The sequence below is a fragment of the Suncus etruscus genome, chromosome 14 (genome assembly GCF_024139225.1).
Source record: "Suncus etruscus isolate mSunEtr1 chromosome 14, mSunEtr1.pri.cur, whole genome shotgun sequence".
Lineage (NCBI taxonomy): Eukaryota > Metazoa > Chordata > Mammalia > Eulipotyphla > Soricidae > Suncus > Suncus etruscus.
In genome coordinates, this window is record NC_064861.1 from 81740855 (window position 1) to 81760888 (window position 20034).

At 51.6% G+C, this 20034-nt stretch overlaps 1 protein-coding gene across 1 annotated transcript in view; it reads left to right on the plus strand.

Annotated features, from left to right (window-relative positions):
- WDR62 (WD repeat domain 62) overlaps positions 1-14905 on the plus strand; it is a 50928-nt gene extending 36023 nt beyond the window's left edge. The window contains exons 14-30 of the mRNA XM_049787464.1: positions 465-532; positions 619-740; positions 1269-1344; positions 1784-1895; positions 1984-2047; positions 2493-2615; positions 4292-4431; positions 5553-5605; positions 8221-8442; positions 10356-10471; positions 10624-10724; positions 11246-11368; positions 11630-11755; positions 11904-12009; positions 12104-12870; positions 14425-14558; positions 14639-14905. Coding sequence (XP_049643421.1) covers positions 465-532; positions 619-740; positions 1269-1344; positions 1784-1895; positions 1984-2047; positions 2493-2615; positions 4292-4431; positions 5553-5605; positions 8221-8442; positions 10356-10471; positions 10624-10724; positions 11246-11368; positions 11630-11755; positions 11904-12009; positions 12104-12870; positions 14425-14558; positions 14639-14905 — 2720 coding nt within the window. The remainder of the gene's footprint in view (positions 1-464; positions 533-618; positions 741-1268; positions 1345-1783; positions 1896-1983; positions 2048-2492; positions 2616-4291; positions 4432-5552; positions 5606-8220; positions 8443-10355; positions 10472-10623; positions 10725-11245; positions 11369-11629; positions 11756-11903; positions 12010-12103; positions 12871-14424; positions 14559-14638) is intronic.
- Positions 14906-20034: the final 5129 nt, after the last annotated feature.

Sequence of the window (20034 nt, forward strand, 5' to 3'; positions counted from 1 at the left end):
GTGATTCTCCTGTCACCACCAGGAGTAATTCCTAAGTGTAGAGTAACCCCCTGAGCATGGCCAGGTATGTCCCAAAAATCAAAAAAAGAAAAGGGGGTGCCAGAGATATATCATGGAGGTAAGGCGTTTGCCTTTCATGCAGAAGGACGGTGGTTCGAATCCCGGCATCCCTTATGGTCCCCTGTGCCTGCCAGGGGCGATTTCTGAGTACAGAGCCAGGAGTAACCCGTGAGTGGTACCAGGTGTGACCAAAAACCAAAAAAAAAAAAAAAAAAAGAAAAGAAAAGGGAATCCAAAGCAGGGGCATTGCTGGCCTTCAGCGATGATAGCAGTGGCAGTGCAGGCACTACTTTTGGGCTTTATGCAAACCTCTGGCCTGTTGTACATGTGCAGATTTCCATCCTCGTTCAGGCCCGGCATGGTTCAGCCCTGCCTGAGGTTCAGCTCTGCCTCTTCTTCTGCAGGCACCAGAGACATCCAGATGATCAGCTGTGGGGCCGACAAGAGCATTTACTTCCGAAGTGCCCAGAGGGTAGAGCAGGGTGAACTGGGGGGTGGAGGGGTGCGGAACTTAGGGCTCATCTGGGGTGTCCTCTGAGGCCCTGCCTACCATGCTAGTCCTCAGATGGTCTGCACTTTGTGCGCACCCACCACGTGGCCGAGAAGACCACCTTGTATGACATGGACATTGACATCACACAGAAGTACGTGGCTGTGGCCTGCCAGGACCGCAATGTGAGGTGAGTAGAAGCCCCTCACTCAAGCTGGCCTCCTCTGCTCTCTGTTAATTCAACAGGCCTCACCTCCTGCCATCAGAGAGTTCCTGCCAGTTCCCTGTGGCCTGGGGGTGGGGGGTTTGTGACTGGTGTCGGTGACTCAGACTCATCCATCTCTTCAGTTGCATTCCTGGAACCACCCCTCTGCAGGCCCAGTGCAGGGGTCCCCAAGGAAGCAAGGCAGTGACAGCAGGTGTGCTCAATGGGATAGGGGAGCCCAGGAGGACTCAGGGATCCTGGAAGACAGGAGCCTGTTGGGGATCCCTGGTGCATAGGATATCTGAACAGACAGAAAAGATCAGGGGGAGAAGAGGGGAGGTGTTTCTCTGTTTCCATTTGCCCATTAACTGGGTATGTCATTCAGTCTGCACTGCCAAATCATGCTCTGAAGGGAAACCAGGTATTTGGGGAAGGAGTAGGAGTAGTAGGGGAATTCTGGGACTGAGGGTGGTGTAGCCAAGGCCCTGGGCCCACATTTGTACTCCCTCCCAGGGTCTACAACACCGTGAATGGGAAGCAAAAGAAGTGCTATAAGGGTTCCCAAGGTGATGATGGGTCCCTGCTGAAGGTGAGCGGAGGTCCCTCCCCTACTGTCTGCCACCCATGGGCCACCTGGAACTGTGTCTTTATCAAAAAGCCACACTGCGGCGCACCCCCATGGGCCTCACTGATAAGGCTGTATGAGAATAGGGAGAGCCCTTCCATGTTAGTGATTTCAAGACAGGCCAGACCTCCTCAAATCCAGGGTCAAAGCCCTTCTCTGTCTCGGAAGTGGCAGCTCCTTTTGAATCTGTTTTGTGGACTGTCAAACGCACATAGCGGGACTGAGCTCCGGCACGGCAGAGCTTAGCACATAGCTCTGTGCTGTCACCAAGGCCTGGCCGTGCTTGCAGGCTTCCCCTGGAGAATGGGCCAGACCTTTTAGTTGGGCCAAGCTCCAGGCAATAGCATTGCCTGGAGAGGGAGAAGATGGTGTTCCGGGTGGCCTTGACCCCTCTCTTTGTCAGGTCCACATTGACCCCTCAGGCACCTTCTTGGCCACAAGCTGCTCGGACAAAAGCATCTCAGTGATTGACTTTTACTCGGGCGAGTGTGTTGCAAAGATGTTTGGCCATTCAGGTGGGTATACCTCCTGCTTGTAGGCCCCTGCTCCCCCTGCCACCCCACATAGTCTTCTCACCAACCAGCACCTCTGCTCTGCTTGCAGAAATCATCACTGGCATGAAGTTCACCTATGACTGTCGTCACCTGATCACAGTGTCCGGAGACAGGTGGGCCCAGCTTCCTCTGGGGCTGTGGGTGAGGAACAGTCCCCATGCCTGCTGGGAACCCCGAGTTCAGACCTGCCACCTGTATTTCCTCTCAAAGGGAGGTGACACCAAGGAAACGTGGGTGAGAATCAGGGGAGGCAAGACAGCTACGGGACTTCAGATTTACCTTCGTCTCCCTCTCCGAGCCCACGGTTCTTCACACACCACTTCCGTTAGGTCTAGAGGTCTTCAGAACAGGCTTAGGTTTGCAGGGTACTCTGGCCTTCTCCCAGAGTGTCAGATGGGCAGACTTTGGAGTCCCAGTGTTAGGCTTTGTACGTGGTGTTCTCCAGGAGGGCCAGGGATTGGGGAGGGCCCTGATTGCGCTGACCCAAGTGACACCAATCCAATTAGATGGCTTCTCTAACACACTTTGTCACCCTTCTTTTACTCCTGGTCTCTGTAGCTGTGTGTTTGTCTGGCACCTGGGCCCGGAGATCACCAACTGCATGAAGCAGCACTTGCTGGAGATCGACCATCAGGAGCAGCATCAGAGCACTAAGAACTGGAAGTGGAGCAGCCAGCCCAGGTTCCTACACCCCTGTCCTGACTAGCCCTGCCCCTCCACCCTAGGTGGGAGACAGGCTTGGTGTAGAAAATGTTGATAATACATGAAAAGGGCTTTGACATGGCAGAGTGGAGTGTGGGGAGTCTGGGAGAACCTAGTGTTCTGTGAGCACCAAGGAGCCCTTCAGGGATGGGGCAATGGTTGGGTAGGTTCCAGGAGTGAAGATGTCTTCTTACTTGTTATTCGTGAAGTGAAAGCTACTCACCCTGGTTTGAGTCTAACTGACTTTTTTCTTAATTATTTATTAGTGGGGCCGAAGCGATAGCATGGAGGCAGGGCATTTACCTTGCATACAGAAGGACGGTGGTTCAAATCCCGGCATCCTATATGGTCCCCCGAGCCTGCCAGGAGCAATTTCTGAGTGTAGAGCCAGGAGTAACCTTTGAGCGCTGCAGGGTGTGACCCAAAAAACAAACAAATATTTATCAGTGAGGCTGAAGACATAGTATAGGGGGTAGGGTGTTTGCCTTACACACAGCCAATCCATGTTTGATCCCTGATGCCTCATAGGATCTCCTAAGTACAGAACCAGGAGTAACCACTGAGCATTGTTGGATGTGGCCCAAAAACAAATAAAACTTGTAACTCACTTATATAAGTCAGTTCCAAAAAACAAATAGCAGCTACCCTTGGGCTTTGTTGAGGGCAATATTTGTTCCTGACATATTTCTTGGGTTTTTTAATTGAATCACAGTGAGATTTACAGTTACAAAGTTGATGATGATTGTTCTAACACCCATCTCTTGACCAATTCACACTTCCCACCACCAGTGTCCCCAGTTTCACTCGCATCCCCACCTCTACCCCAACCTGCTTCTATGGCAGACACTTTTCCTCTCTTTTTTCCTTTTAGTTACCATGGTTTACAAACTGTCACTGAAATAGTATCATGCTTTACCTCCTTTCAGCTGCCAGTTCTTGTTTAGAGTGAGTGTTTTCAACTCTCATTGTCATAAAGGATCTAGCCACACTCCTCCCATCTTTATGGCAAGCTTCCTATCATGGGTCAGTTCACCTCACCCTCATCTCTCTTGTCTTTGGATATTATTACCATACTATCTTTTGTTTGTTTGTTTTATTTTTCTGAACCCCAGCAGCATGGAGGGGTTACTTCTGGCTCAGTGCTCAGAAATTGCTCCTGGCAAACTCAAGGGTCGATATGGGATGCCGGGGATCGAACCCAGGTCGGCTACGTGCAAAGCAAACACCCTCACTTTGCTATTACTGCAGACCCCTACCTTTTGTTTAATACCCAAAAATGATTATGATCATTCTATACCTATCTCTCTTCCTCTGACTCATTTTGCTCAGCATAAAATTCTTTCCATATCTATCCATATATGAACACATTTCATGACTTCATTTTTCCTAACAGCTGCAAAGTATTCCATCGTGTACCATAGTTACTTTATCCACTCATCTGTTCACAGGCACTTGGGTTGTTTCCAAATTCTGACTGTTGTGATTTGTGCTATAATGCCTTCTCTGCATTGTCCAAAGGCCCTTCACCAGCACACATTTCCCACCACCAGTTTTATGGGAGCACTTGAAAGGTGAATTCCCAGGAGCCTCTGAGTAATTCTCTTACTATCTTGCTCTCAAGAACTCTCCTTTTCCCTCTTCATTCCTGGCTGCAGGCAGGCGACCTTTGTGTCTGCGCCCAGCCCCAGCGAGATTGGCTCCTTAAGCCCCGGAGAGCAGACAGAGGATGAGCAGGAGGAAGAATGTGAGCCCGAAGAATCATTGAAGACGCCCTTCAAAGAGAACTTGGACCCAGGTAGACCAAAGGGCCCTTTTGGGGACTTTGTTGGGTGGGGAGCCTTATTGGGATCTGCCTGCTGCTTTGTTTTCAGACCTGCCCCTGTTGAAGTTCAGGACTCCAGATAAGCACTGTAACACCAACCACACACACTCATTGGCTTTAGCCTGAAAATTGGCTAGCTCATCAGTCTGTTGACTCTAGGCATGGCTGGACCCAGGTGGTGCTGAGGGAATTCACTCCTCCCACCCCCATCCCTTAGCTTTTCTCCACGTAGGCAGAGAATGCCCCAGCACCCCTTAGCTTATTAAAAAACAGAGAATGAATGAGAATATGAATCTCTCTGCTCTAGCAGGATAGCAAAGTACTGAGGGTTGAGACTCAGATGCCTGGTATACCTCAGGCTTGTCACTGAGACAGACAGATTTGGCTGCCTCTGGTTATCTCTAAGGCTTAGTCTGCTTCACTGAATCCCCTGGGCCCTTCAAGGATATCCTGAAGGGGGGTATACAGAACCACAACCTAGAACCAGAGCAGAATAGATTATGTTGTTCATGCAAAAGGGAGAGCAGCAGCTCAGTGACCCTAAAAGCCAGGCCCACTTACACATTTTCTTGTTTGTTTTTGTCTTGGGGGGAGGGGGTCACACCCAGCCAGTAAACTCTGAATGATGGACAAAGCTGTGAATTCAGCTCAGCAGGAGAGAGCTCGTTCTGTTGCTTTCCTCGTCTACTTCTTTGTCCTTGGTTTCAGTTGGGCAGGAAGTTCTATAGGTCTTTTCCTCTGTATTGACATGTAGCCTTGTATTTGGAGGAGTATATTTGCATCCCTAAATGATGCTCTCTCCCACACGCTGTTCTGTCTCTTCTCTCACGATAGTTTAACAGCCTGAGGTTGGTGGGTAAAAGCCAAGGCTGGTGCCCCAGAACCTACCACAGCACCACTGATAGTGTCCTATACTTGGGCCAACCACACCTTGTTTTTCCATTTCTGCAAGAAATGTCCTGTCCTGTTGTGTAGTCCACCACTGCCCACTAATTATAGGGCTGCCATATATTGCCTGTATTGCCGCTTGGGATGCTCAGGCATGTTACCTTTTTGTCTGTTGGGTAGTTCAAGAGTTCTGTCTCTCTCTCCAGATCCTCAGTGCCTGCTGACCAATGGCAAGTTGCCACTCTGGGCCAAGCGGCTGGTGAGTCTGCCAGAGAACCCCAAGGGGCCCTCAGAGTAGGGGCGCCTTCCTTCATGATCTTTGTTCTGGGTACCCTTCCTTCCTCACCTCACTTCCCTCCCTGGATGGCTCCCATCATCTTTCCTGTCTCTGTTCAGTCCTTCATACAAACACAGCACGGACTTGCCCTGCCCTGCCTAGCCATTAGATACAGTGAGGTGACCAAAGCCTCTGACTTCATGGGCTCATCTTTAGTGTGGGTGTGGGCACCAGCCAGTCAGCAACTAGACATATCAAATGTGAGAGCTGGTACTATGGATAAGAAAAATAAGGGAGAAGGGGCAGCCATTTTCGAGTAAAAAGAAGAGTGGTACTGAGAAGCCTATTTTTGAGCAGAGATGAAGCAAGTAGGAAATACAGGTACTGGGAAAGAATGTTTCAGGCAGACTAGGTGGAAGGCACAGAGGGTACCAGGGTTGTTGGAAGAAACCCCAGGAGTAGGTGTGAATATGACGCAGTGTACAGGGACAAGGGCCTAAAGCCAGAGTATTACCTTGTTTCACATCCTCCCCACACACAGCACAGTGAGGTTCAGCCAAGGACCCCTCCCTGAGGATGGCTAGAGCTATGCCAGGGAGGAAGTGATCAGATTCTTGATGCATTTGGAAGGTGGGGCCAGATAGCAGATGTTTGTGCAAGAGAGGGACCAAGGTGATGATCCAGTTGGCTGAACTTGGGAAGGTTGAGTTTCTTTGGGAGAGGGGCTTGGAGGAGGTGTTAGAAGCTGGCAGCAGAGTCCTTAGCCCTAGCTTGAGAAGTTTGTCTTAAGAGAAACATGGTAGCTCTGGGAGTATCTGGTGCCTACTCCTCTCTGCAGACCATGTTCTCAGGCCCCACGAGCAGCCCTTCGTGGTTCCTGTCAATGGAGGGAACCTCACTCAGCCAGTCTGCACAGCCTGACTCTCTTCACTCTCTTCCTTCTTTTTACCTGATTGTCATCTTTCAGTCTCGTGAAATTATAGAGCTGTGGCTTTCCCCATTTCACAATGGGGAAACTGAGTTCTACAGAGAAGGAACTGCCTCTGGTCACCCAGCTGGGCCGTTGAGAGTGGAGTCCCTGTCTGGGCAGGACTTGGGTGGGCCCTGAAGAAAGGTGGCTGTGGATGCTTTTGGATGGCAGAGTGACAGCAGGGGCTGGACCACAGGGTGGACTGTGCGGGATGGACGAAGAGCGGAATGAAGGGTGACCCCAAGTGGAAAGAACTGAGGTGGTTGGGGTCGGAGATAGTACAACAGAGAGGGTACAACAGAGAGGGCGCTTGCGTTGCACGCATCCAGTCCAGGTTCCATCCCCAGCACTCCATATAGTCCCCTGAGCACCGCCAGGAGTGATTCCTGAGTGCAGAGCCAGGAGGAAGCCCTGAGCATCTAAGGGTATCCCCCAAAAAATAAATAAAAAGAAAGAGTTGAGGGCCCGGAGAGATAGCACAGCGGTGTTTGCCTTGCAAGCAGCCGATCCAGGACCAAAGGTGGTTGGTTCGAATCCCAGTGTCCCATATGGTCCCCCGTGCCTGCCAGGAGCTATTTCTGAGCAGACAGCCAGGAGTAACCCCTGAGCACTGCCGGGTGTGGCCCAAAAACCAAAAAAAAAAAAAAAAGAAAGAAAGAATTGAGGGGGCAGAGTGGTGACGCAAGCCATAGGGTGTTTGCATTGCAAGTGCTAACCTAGGATGGACCTCAATTCAATCCCCTGGCATCCCATATGATCCCCCAAGCCAGGAGCAATTTCTGAGCACACAGCCAAGAGTATCCCTTGAAGGCCACTGGGTGTGGCCCAAAAATCAAAAAGAAAGAAAGAATTGAGGTTGTTGAAGAGTGGGTGTGGGTTGGTTTGGGATTTGGGGCCATACTTGGCAGTGCTCAGCGAAGTACACTAATTCTATTTTACTTTTGATTTTGGTTGGTTGTTTTTGTGAGTGGTGGGAGGAATTTGGGCCATACTCAGTGGTACTCGGGTTACTCTTAGTTTTGCATTTAGGATTTACTGATGGCTGGTTTGGAGGACTAGGGTGCTAGGGATTAAACCCAGGCCAGCTACATGCACTGACCTGTCTCCAGCCCTCCTGTTATTGGAGGTCCCTCCAGATACTCCTTGAGGAGGGAGCACCTTGTCTTATCAGGATTTGAACATGGGCCTTCTGCATGTGTGGAGCTCACCCTTTGCCCCCTGAACTGGGATGAGCAATTTGGGAGGAAAGGTCAGAGAGTTATTCCCAGCCAGAGCAATCAAGACAGCAGGCGGGATCTTCAGTACCCAAATTGGTCCCCTGAGTACTACCTGGAGTGAGCCCCAAGCACAGAGCAGGGATGAGTAGTGCTTTGTGATAAAATTTAAGGGAACAGGAATGATTTCCAGCATCACAGCTATGACATGTGAGCTGAGCATCATGTCTACACACTCGGTATGGGCAGGTCTCAGGTGGAGGAGAAAGGTGCCAGTAGATGGGTCTCTCTGGAAGCAGTTTCAGAAATGCCATTTCAAGCCGAGCAGTGGGGTGAGGTCTGGGCAGTATTCTAAGCCCCTGTGGGAGCCAGTGAGCTCTTGCCAAGCTGCCTGACTGCTCTGTCACCCTCAGCTAGGAGATGATGACGAAGTGGGAGATGTCTCTGTCTTCCGCACGAAGCGAAGTTACCAGCCACATGGCCGCTGGGCAGAGCGTGCTGACCAGAAGCCCCTTAAGACCATCCTGGATGCCCAGGACCTGGACTGCTACTTTACCCCCATGAAGCCCGAGAACCTTGACGACTCCATTCTGGACACAGTGGAGCCCAAGAACCTGGCAGGCCTCCTGTGTGAGGTAGGTACTACCCACTTGCCAGCCTACTGCTCTAAGGGAAAAAAAAGATTTAAAAATCTTTATTAGGGGTGGCAAAAGAGATAGCACAGTGGTAAAGCATTTACCTTGTATGCCGCCGATTCAGGACAGATGGTGGTTCAAATCCCAGCATTTCATATGGTCCCCCATGTCTGCCAAGAGTGATTTCTGAGCACAGAGCCAGGAGTAACCCCTGAGCACCTCTGGGGTTTTTGGGCGCCAAAAACCAAAAGAAAAAAAATTGTTTTAATAGGGCCAGAGCAGTAGCACAGCGGTAGGGCATTAGCCTTGCATGCAGATCACCCAGGACAGACCCAAGTTCAATCCCCGGCACTCCATATGGTCCCCCGAGCCTGCCGGGAGCAATTTCTGTACGCACATCCAGAAATAATACCTGAGCGCTGTGTTTCAAGGGAAGGATATGAGTTTGGGGTTTTTAGACTTTCTATTTCTGGGCAGTAGAATTTTGTTTGGTTCTGTTTTGTTTTAGGGCTGTACCCAGCAGTACTCAGGGTTTACTCCTGATCCTGCTATTAGATCATTCCTGGTAGGGATCAGGGACGATAAGGGATGCCGGGGATTGAACTGCATTGGCCACATGCTGTATCACTCTAGGTTTTATATTGTTTGTGTTGGTGGTACTCGGGGTTACTTCTGACTGCGCTCAGCGATCACTCTTGTCAGGTTTGGGGGAACTACATAGAATGATGGAGCTTAAATCCATTAGGCCATTTGGAAGGCAAATGCCAAACTGGCTGAACTAGGCCTCTGGGCCCAAAAGAGATCTTCTTTTAATTATCATTAATAAAGCTCTCAGAACTAGAGAGATAACTCAGCACCCAAGTGTGTACTTTGAATGCAAAGACCCTGGTTAGATCCCCTGTAACATACAGTGTCCCAAATATAGATCCAGTAGTAGCCTGAGTACCTCCAGGTGTAACCCCCCAAAACCAATCCAACAAAAGCCTGTGGGAGGCTGGAGATAAGATGTACCATACAGCAAAGTGAGGTGCTTGTCTTGTAGTAGCTGACCCTGGTTTGATCCCCCAGCATTCCCTATGGTCCCCAAGCCTTTCCAAGAGAGATCCCTGAAAACAGAGCTAGGAGTAAGCCCTGAGCACTACTGGATGTGGTCCCAAAATCAAATAAACCAAAAAAGAAGTCTGAGGGAGGGGGACAGGAAGATTGTTCAAGTATTGGAACACATGCTTTGCATTCGGAGGCCTGGGTTCCCCAATCACTTGGTGGGCCCTGCCACCAAAGTTGTCAGGCCCCATGTCTGGGCATGTGGAGAGAGCCCCTGTTGGGAGAGTCCTCAGGGGCCTGACTGGAACCTACTGCCAGCTACCTTAGCTTATATCCTATTGTTTTCCAAGCAGTTTTGTTTTTTTAATTCTGTGGGGGTTTTTTTTGGTTTTTTTGGTTTTTTGGTTTTTGGTTTTTGGGCTACACCCGTTTGATGCTCAGGTGTTACTCCTGGCTACGCACTCAGAAGTCGCTCCTGGCTTGGGGGGACCATATGGGACGCCTGGGGATCAAACCACGGTTCGTCCTACGCTAGTGCTTGCAAGGCAGACACCTTACCTCTAGCATCACCTTCCCGGCCCCTTTAATTCTGTTTTATAAGTTTTCTTTTTTACTTGTCATTGTTTTCTGCCTTGAGTGTGTAGCCTGATGAGTTATTCTCTGTGTACCCACCGCTGAGGTTCAAGTACTGCCTGGAGCCCCTCATGCCTGTCTTGGTCAGCCTCCCACCAAAGCAAGCTGGTGTTTTGGATCGGGCAGCAAGAACGCTCAGGCGCCATTACCCTCTCAGCCATTCTATTCCCCATGAGTGGGCTTCATGTTCCGTAACTATCCTTGAATAAATGTGTTCCCCACTCCCTACCCCGCAGTTCGAGAGCCCCCAGGAAGGAGGCCACAGATGCACCTCCTTCCCGCCCCAAAAGGAGTTGTCTGAGGCCAGTGACATCAGTTTCCCAAAGGAGGTGACAGTTTCAGCAGCAGGCAGGTGAGTGCCCTTACTTGGTTGGAGGAAGAACTGGAAGAACTGCTCTCACTCTTCTTTCCAGATTGGGAGAGGTAAGGAGCAGTGCTCCCCAGGGGCCGGGGGCCCCCTTGACTGGTCTGTCTTTCCCTTGCTCCACCCCACTGGCACTGCAGTGAGTGCCACAAGGAGGCAGAAGGGAAACCCCGAGACCTGCGAGACGACTCATACCTCAGGGCCTCCTCTGTGAACTTCAAGGACCAGAGCCTGCATGAGGGTGAGTGAGGGCTGGTGCCAGGCCCGCCACAGTGATGGGAACCTTGACTCTCAGACATTCTTCACCAAGCTCAGAATCTGGCATGTCCTCTGTGTAACCTTGATGGGTCAGGGCTGGATTTCACAGAGCAGAGGACAGAGAAGAGCCTGGGCCTGCACCACATGCCCCCCAGCACCATTGGTCATGGCCCTACAACTATAAAGGACTGTGGTCTGCAAAGTTAAAAGGGGTATTATAGCCCTCATTCTGAGGGGTAAACTAGAACCCAAATAAATCATCTCCTGGAGGTGGGCGTTTTGCCTTACATGCAGAAGGACGGTGGTTCAAATCCTGGCATCCCGTATGGTCCGATCCCTCGAGCCTACCAGAAGCGATTTCTGAGTGTAGAGCCAGGAGGAACCCCTGAGCGCTGCCGAGTGTGACCCAGAAACCAAAACAAAAGAGAGAAATCATCTCCTGACCTGACTTGCCCAATAATGCCCAGCTTTGGGCCCTTTTGACTTTCAATTCTCTTCCTTCAGATTCAGGGGAGTCAGAGATCGAGCTGGAGAGTAACTTAGGAAGTAGCTCCACTAGCCTTCATTTGTCCCCCCCACTGGTGGAACCGGACGCTCAGTTTCACACCACAGTGACTTCCACCCCAGGTAAGTGGGACATGCAGCCCATGGCTTAGCTGTGACTCCTGGACACAGAAGCACCGGCAGCCACTCAGGAACCCTGCTCTTGGCACCCATTGGGCTGCGGTGTCCCTCTCCAAGGACGGGGAGTGGCCCTGTCTTCTCGCAGGTGGCAGTGGGCGTGTGACAGGCGAGTCCCGCGTCTCTCTCAGGGTGGTGCCATGACTCATGTGTTGATGCTTCTCCCGCCCACCTCCACCTTGCCCTGTGCCCTCCCCGTCTGCCCAGGTACCACAGAAGAGCCCGCCCGGCCCGAGGTGCCAGGCCTGGCCAGCAGCTCCCTGCCCCAGACGCCGGAGCAGGAGAAGTTCCTCCGAAACCACTTCGAGACGCTCACTGACACCCTCCCCCAGGGTAGGGCTGCCCGGAGCCTGGCTGGGCTAGGGACACAGGTTTTTCTTAACTGAGCCCCATTTTCTCTTTTCTTTCCCTGCTCTACTAATATGGGTTTTGTCTTGGGCGTGACGGGAGGGTTTCTGAAGCACCCTGGCGTCTTTCCCAGAGTCCTTCCATGGATCACTGCGAGATGAGCACTGTGACGAGGACTTCTTCAACCCCCGCCTGAGCATATCTGCCCAGTTTCTCTCTCGCCTCCAGAAGACATCCACGTAGGTGCTAGGAAGCGGTGTCACCTCTCCCTTCCAGCTCTGGGTCTCCCAGGCACCCTAAGAAGATGCGCCTATCCCTGCTTCCTCCCCATAGGTTCTCCCACATCTTTCCGAGAAGGCTGCCTCTCCATCTTTTGGAGTCCCCAGATGCCACACCCACAGCCCACAGCAGGAGCCATCCCAGAGCTGAGCCCCTGCAAACAGGTACCAGCTACAACAGCCCTGACAGCAGCGACGTCCTCTCCTCAGTGCTGTCCATAGAGAGGAAGCCTCTGTTACCCGCAGCCGTTCCTGCTTGCAGTGTGGCCCGGACTATCCATACCCCTTCCACCTGTTCTTCCATGGAGGCCACTGCCAGCTTCTGTGTCAAGATGTCACACAGCACATCCCCAGAGGACAGAGAGGCCCCTGTGCTCCCTGAGTTGGCCCCCCAGGGTCCTTCATCCTTGGAAGAACTGCTCCCTCACAGCCAGGAGTACCAGCCCCCTGCCACAGTAGCCCCTGACTCAGATAGTGATGGTCCAGAGCTGCCTCGGCGGGGCAACCACGAGGCTCGTGCCAGCCTGAAACTGACCCTGCCAAGCATCTGTGACAGACTATTGCTGCCCTCTCCTCCCCTGGAGCCACGCCCCACGTGTACCTGGACCTCACAGCCTGTGGACACACAGCCCAATATCACAGACACTGCAGCCCATTTCTCAGCCAGCAGCTCCATGGATGGAAGAACCCCCAACTCTCCTATTTTCTCAAGGCTCCTGGTACCTGAACCCCTCAATTCCCCCGTCTGCCCCAGCACCACCTTGCATTCAGAGGCCAGACCTGGAGCCCCAAGAAGCTCTCCCTCCCTGGAGCCCACCCCTGGTGAGTACCACCCCTGGGATGAGGCTGGGGCCTCTGAGCCCACCTTGTGACCCCACAAGAGTGCTCCAAAACATAGGCATTGGCCTTCCACAGCGGCCTTGTCATTTCCTCACTCATCCACTTTAGCATTTGTGAGCACTTTTTTTGTTTGTTTTATTTTTGTTTTTGGGTCACACCCAGCAGCGCTCAGGTGTTACTCCTGGCTCTACGTTCAGAAATGGCTCCTGGCAGGCGTGAGGACCATATGGGATGCCGGATTTCGAACGATCATCCTTCTGCATGCAAGGCAAACACCCTACCTCCATGGTATCTCTCCAGTCCCTGTGAGCACTTTCTGTGCTCTGGGCTGTCCCAATTCCTTGGGGCCTGGTGATAAACAAAGGCCAGAGAGTTCCCACCATGAGTGGGCAGGATGGGGGGGCTGCCAGGAAACTGTGGAGTGTCTCAGTAACTGGTCTGTGCTCTGGAGAGAAGAAAGAGAAAGTGGTGGTGTAGGTGTAAGGGGGTAGTGAGAGATGACTCCCACATGGGCAGCTCCAGTGTGATATGCACAGCAGCACTCACAAGAAGAAGGGGAGGACGGGGTTTACAGACATGAGAAGTGGGGATTGCAGGCTGCTTTAGACAGCATGAGAACTCATTCCTCAGCCAATGGGCTCAGATCAGCTGAAAACAAAACGATAGGCGCCAGAGTTCAGCCCTTCCCTTGCACTTGACTGACCCACGCTCAATCCCCAGCACTACATGTGGTCCGTTGGGACTGGAGAGATAGCACATCGGTAGAGCATGTGCCTTGCATGCAGCCAATCCAGGACAGATGGAGGTTTGAATCCTGGCATCCCATATGGTCCCCCAAGCCCCTGGGAGTAACCCCTGAGCACCACTGCCAGGCGTGATCCAAAAAGAACCTACATGTGGTCCCTTGAGCACATTACCAGGAGTAAGCCCTGAGCTCTGCCAGGTAAGGCCCCCAGAACAGAAATACCATGAACAGAATGCTGAGAAAGGGTGTCGGGGAAAAGGTAGCCTTTGAGCAGAGATGTAAAAAGAGAATGGGAGGGCTGTAGAGACATCATGGAGGTAAGGCGTTTGTCTTTCATGCAGAAGGACGGTGGTTCGAATCCCAGCATCCCGTATGGTCCCCTGTGCCTGCCAAGGCGATTTCTGAGCATAGAGCCAGGAATAACCCGAGCACTGCCGGGTGTGACCCCCAAGAAAAAACAGAGAGAAGGAGGGAGGGAGGGAGGGAGAGAAGGAGAGGGAGAGGAGGAGAGAGGAGAGGGAGGGGGGAGAGAGAGGGGAGAGAGGAGAGAGAGAGAGAGAGGAGAGAGAGAGAGGAGAGAGAGAGAGAGAGAGAGAGAGAGAGAGAGGAGAGAGAGAGAGAGAGAGAGAGAGAGAGAGAGAGAGAGAGAGAGAGAGAGAGAATGAGAATGAATGAGAAAATGAGAATGAATGAGAATGAATATGGGAGGGTGCAGGACAGCAGATGTTTCAGGCCATGGTTGCAGACAGGTTAGAATGTGGGTCTTCTAATTTCCCCCCACCCTGCTCCAGGTTCACTCGGAATGATCCCTACCAGCCCTGGACACTGCAGGGAGCCCCCCAGTCCCTCGGAGCTGAGCAGTGTGGGGAACGTAGTGCACAGGCTGCAGACGGCCTTCCGGGAAGCACTGACACTCTACCACCGGGTAAGCTCTGCCCCGGCACAGGAGTGGGGAGGAGATAGGTGGGCTACCTGGGGCTGCCTCTCACATCTGGCCCCCCACAGGTGGCCCCAAGGGACCAGGACTGCACCGCTGAGCAGCAGCAGGCATGCACTGAGCTGATGTCCACCTTCCGATGGATCCACAGCCAGTTAGAGACCTACGATGGACTGATGAAGACTAACAGGACCCTAGACCAGGTCCCAATCAACAGGGGCTCCCCATCCCTACCCCTGTTGTGCCCCCTGGCCAGCCCAGACTTACATGCCCTCCTGGAACACTACTCGGAGCTGCTGGTTCAGGCAGTGTGCAGGAAGGCACGGAGGGACTGAAAGAAGGCAGAGCTTCAAACAAATAAACAGACAGCTTAGAGAACAGCCTGGTGCTGGTGCACAACGCCCTTGGGATGGATGCAGGGAACCCATGTTCCCGAGAAGCAGAGCCACAGTGTTGTTACTGCAGGGATGAAGGGATGACATGAGCTAGTATAAAGCAAGTTGGGCATTTGTCTTGCACATGCTGACCCAGATTGGATCCCCAGCACCCCATATGTTCCCCAAGCACCACCAGGAAGGACCCCTGAGCACAGAAGCAGGAGTAAGCCCCAAGACTGCTGAGTATGACCCAAAACAAATATGGGGAGTGACCTAAACAGTTGGGCACAGCTTCACCTACAGTGGGACCTGTCCTTCCTGCCATTTACTGGCCTGCTTGGTGGCATGTGCCAATCACCACAGACTCACACACTGCCCTACCTCTGGTTTCAGGTCCCTTTGTTCCCCTCTGCAACAGGGACACAGGAGAGACGACAGCTTCTAGTCAACAATCCAGCATGCCCTGGCACTTCTTCCTAGTTAATTCACTGGGGTGTCCAACTTCTTACCCTGTGGTCTTAGGCAGCTTGGTCATTCATGTTAAGAAGCTAGCTCACGGGGCTGGAGAGATAGCATGGAGGTAAGGCGTTTGCCTTTCATGCAAAAGGTCATCGGTTCAAATCCCAGCGTCCCATATGGTCCCCCATGCCTGCCAGGAGCAATTTCTGAGCATGGAGCCAGGAGTAACCCCTGAGCACTGCCGGGTGTGGCCCAAAAACCACAAAAAAAAAAAAAAAGAAGCTAGCTCACTTTTGGGACTGGAGAGATAGCATGGAGATAAGGTGTTTGCCTTTCATGCAGCAAGTAATTGGTTCGAATCCCGGCATCCATATGGTCCCCTGAGCCTGCCAGGAGCGATTTCTGAGCGTGGAGCCAGGAGTAACCCCTGAGCTGCCAGGTGTAACCCAAAAACCAAAAAAAAAAAGATCACTTTTGTCTGTGGGTAAAGGGAAGCAAACTTTATTTTCAATGTTAGAGCAGTGTTAGGCAGTGCTTGGTACTTTCCCATTTGTATGCCCAGCCTGGCAGTGGTCAGTACAATGCCAAGATGGAACCCAGGCTGTTTGCATGCCGACTGGTGCTGCTGCTCCAGCCCAGGAGCTCACGCTTGTAATGCAAAAGAAAGGACTGAAGGAGGGCCCGGAGAGATAGTACAGCGGTATTTGCCTTGCAAGCAGCCAATCCAGGACCAAAGGTAGTTGGTTCAAATCTCCGTGTCCCATATGGTCCCCCGTGCCTGCCAGGAGCTATTTCTGAGCAGACAGCCAGGAGTAACCCCTGAGCACTGCCGGGTGTGGCCCAAAAACCAAAAAAAAAAAAAAAAAAAAAAAAGGACTGAAGGAAGCACAGATGGGGAGATTTCACTTGCACAGGTTTGACCTGGGTTAGATCCTTGGCACTGAATATGGTGTCCCAAGTCCCACCAGGAATGAACCCTGAACATAGTCAAATGTGGTCCCTCCACCCCTCAAAAAAAACACTAGCTGAATCAGAGAGGGAAGGAGTTTAGGGATTCTCCACTGTAAGCGCCAGCTCCCCTCCTCCACTCAGTGTGGGTCACATGGCCCTCAAGGCTTGCCTGGTGGCAGGGCAACCCTGTGAGCACTGGAGCCTGCCACCTCCATGATGACCATTGGCTATGCTGCGCACCAGCTGCAACAGTGGAGAATCCCACTGAGGGGAGGGAGGCACTGCAGGCCAGGGCCATTCTTGGGTGATACCTGAGCCTGGAGCTGAGACTTGAGAGGTCACAGGCCCTGGGACACTTCAGAAGTCGCCAGTGCAGTGGCCCAGTGGGGGACTGACTGAACGTCCAGTGGTATCAGGAGGGGCCAAGGGAATAGGCTCATGATGATGAAGTTTGTGGAACATTTACAGCACATTCCGTTGCCAAGCAAAATCCCTGATCTCAATGTTGGCAGACTTTTCTTCCTCAAGGCCCTCTCTTTGTGTCCTGGGCGAAGGGGGGGAGGGGGCAGGAGGTACAACTCTAAGGTGGGGTGCATCTGTCCAGACTCCCCATCTGCCCCTATATGCCACACTCCCTCTCCTGCTTGGCCTGGTTATAGCTAAGAGCCCTGGAGGAAGTCTTGTGTCCAGGTGCCAGGACTGCTGAGGGAGCTGCTGTTACCTCTGGCCCAGAATTCACTCTTGAGGTCAGCCTTCACCTCCACATGTGGCCCAGGCTGCAAGGAGGACTCTCCCTTCAGCTTATTCTCACAGGTGCAGCACCCCCTCATTTGAAGGAGCAAAAGCCCAGAGCCAGCAGGTGCCAGCCTTCACAATGCCTCCCCCTTGGCAGTCCTAGCAGGAATCAGATGGATTTGGAGGGGACAGTCAGCTCTGCCTGGCCAGTACATGCTGCTCAAATAAGATTGGGTTTTTGGCACAAAAGCATCTGCCACTCTGCTGCCCAAGCTCAGCTCTCCTGCCCTGGCAGGACCAGCATTTCCTCACAAGCCAGCTAGTGGAGGGTCAACCCTCACAGGGCTGATTTTAGCACTTGTGCAGGAAAAGGCAGGATAGCCCAGTGCCCCCGCTGTCCTGGGCACAGGCATAAAATAGACCCAAGTTCTGATAGGAGCTGGTGCCCAGGCAACCTTGCGAAGGGTTGAAGGGATACACCACTATTGTGGGGTCCCCCACTAGAGGGCAGGGAAGCACAGGTGATGGCTGTCCCTTTCCAGGACACAGCAGTGGGAAGCAGTACAGAAAGGATTGGTCAGATGCAGGCAGATGCTCTACTGCTTGTGCCACCACTCCGACCCCTCAGCTTCCATTCTTGATATCACATCACACATGCACACATGAACTGCCTAGTTGTGTAGCCTAACGCTGTGAGCTTTGGACCATCTCTAGGATGGCTCTAATAAAGTGGGGTCTGAGAGAGCCCATGATAGGACACCCTCCACCAGGGGTGGCAAACAAGTTCAACACAAAGAGCCAAGATTTCAAACTGAGAGTCAGAGAGCCACACCACACAGTGACCTGCCAAAACAGACAAACCCTCACACAAAAGCATATAATTTTGACAATATGTTTAAACACATTGCATTTTGCCATTTTGAGTGAAGGTAAAAATCCTGCAGTGATGGTGAGGATGTGCTGTGTCCTCCACACTAAGAGCTAACGGCAAGATGTGACACAACATGTGACACACGGGTCCCCTGCTTGCTGGCCCGTGCAGTTGTTTCTGAAGGATGGGAGACGGGATTCCACGCTCAGAGATCTCTCCTCAGAGGTCCTTCCTCAGAAGCAGCAGAACAAAATCCAAACTTGGCAAAAAGCCACAGTATATAAAATAATGGTAAGAGGCAAAGAGCCACATTCATTTTGACCAGGAGCCACCTTTCAATGGCTGTGAAAGCTATTATTAAGCAACTAAAAAAAAAAAATAGACATCCCGTGGTCGCTGCCATTTCAGCTCATTAGACTCAGTTTATTCTCATAAGGGACGTAAGCCAAACTGCAAAAATGTATTGGTACGCCAATCTCACTGATGAAAACTTTGCAGCTCTTTGAGGGGTGACAAAGTGGGAAGGAAGGCAGGCAAAGAATCTGCCCTGCCAAAGCCTTAGAAGCTACATCCACACCCCACAACTGCAGCCATAGCAATGGCTCAACCTCACTGCATTTCCATTGAACTCTGATGAAATACCTAGTAACCACACTTGACTAATAAATCTCCTGAGTTTGGGGCTGAGAACTCTGAGGTCTTGGGAGTGGGAGTGAGCAGCTTCCCTTTGCCCCTCCATACTTCTGGAAGCCCCGACAGCCAAACATGTCCCCCAGCAGCTCATCAGCCCAGCTCCACAGATTGCAGAATTTCTGAAGCCCATTGTCATGTATGCAGCTGTACAACACTTCCAAATTTCTCATTACTGATTCTTCAGCAGGAACATACCAGATTAGAAGTCAGGTTAGCGGGGGCCGGGCGGTGGCGCTAAAGGTAAGGTGCCTGCCTTGCCTGCGCTAGCCTTGGACGGACCGCGGTTCGATCCCCCGGTGTCCCATATGGTCCCCCGAGCCAGGAGCAACTTCTGAGCACATAGCCAGGAGTAACCCCTGAGTGTTACTGGGTGTGGCCCAAAAACCAAAAAAAAAAAAAAAAAAAAGAAGTCAGGTTAGCACAGAAGCCACCCAAAGACAACAAATGAAACGAGTAACACTGAATACTCAAACTAGTACAAAATAACTTCGTAAACCTAGACAATGATTTAATGACTCTACTGTGTGATAAAACAATTTCCACAAATTTTCTTATGAATTTTTTTCAATAATTCCATTGCTATCTGTAACAAGCAATATAAATTACTTCATACCTGTCAAGGGGGCAAACTTGGAGATGGGTGGGGAAAATGGTGCAGGAAATGTTATGCTTTAGTGGTGGGATTGGTGTTGGAACATGGAATGCCAGAAATAAGTATTGGGGCCAGAGTGATGGCACAAGCTGTAGGACGCTGTGGTTTAATTCCCTGGCGTCCCATATAGTCCCCCAGCCAGGAGCGATTTCTGTGTGCATAGCCAGGAATAACCCGAGCTTCACCGTATGTGACCCAAAAACCAAAAAAAAAAAAAAAAAAAAAGAAAGAACTGTATTATGAGTAACTTTGTAAGTCATTGTGTTGAAATGAAGTAAAATAATTTAGAACAAACCCAGAAAAGTGGGCTGGATCCAGTAAGGTACTTAACTTTGCACAGCTAACCCAGTTTTGGTCCAGGGCACCTCATATGGTCCCATGAGCCCAATCAGGAGTGATCCCCGAGTGCAAACCCAGGAGTAAGCCCTGAGCACCTCCAGATGTAAGCCAAAATAAAAAAATAAACCACAAGCTAGAGAGATTGGTAGAGGTTAAGGCATTTGCCTTCCACAGGTCTGAAGGTCTGAATCCTGACCAAATACTTTTTGCCACTGAGCACCACCAGGTGTGTCCCCAAAACAAATTGTCAAGTTTGAGTTTTAAAAGGAAGTAAACGAGAGGTGGAGAGATAGCACAGCAGTAGGGCGTTTGCCTTGCACAAAGACGGACTGTGGTTCAAATCCCAGCATCTCATATGGTCCCCTGAGCCTGCCAGGAGCGATTTTT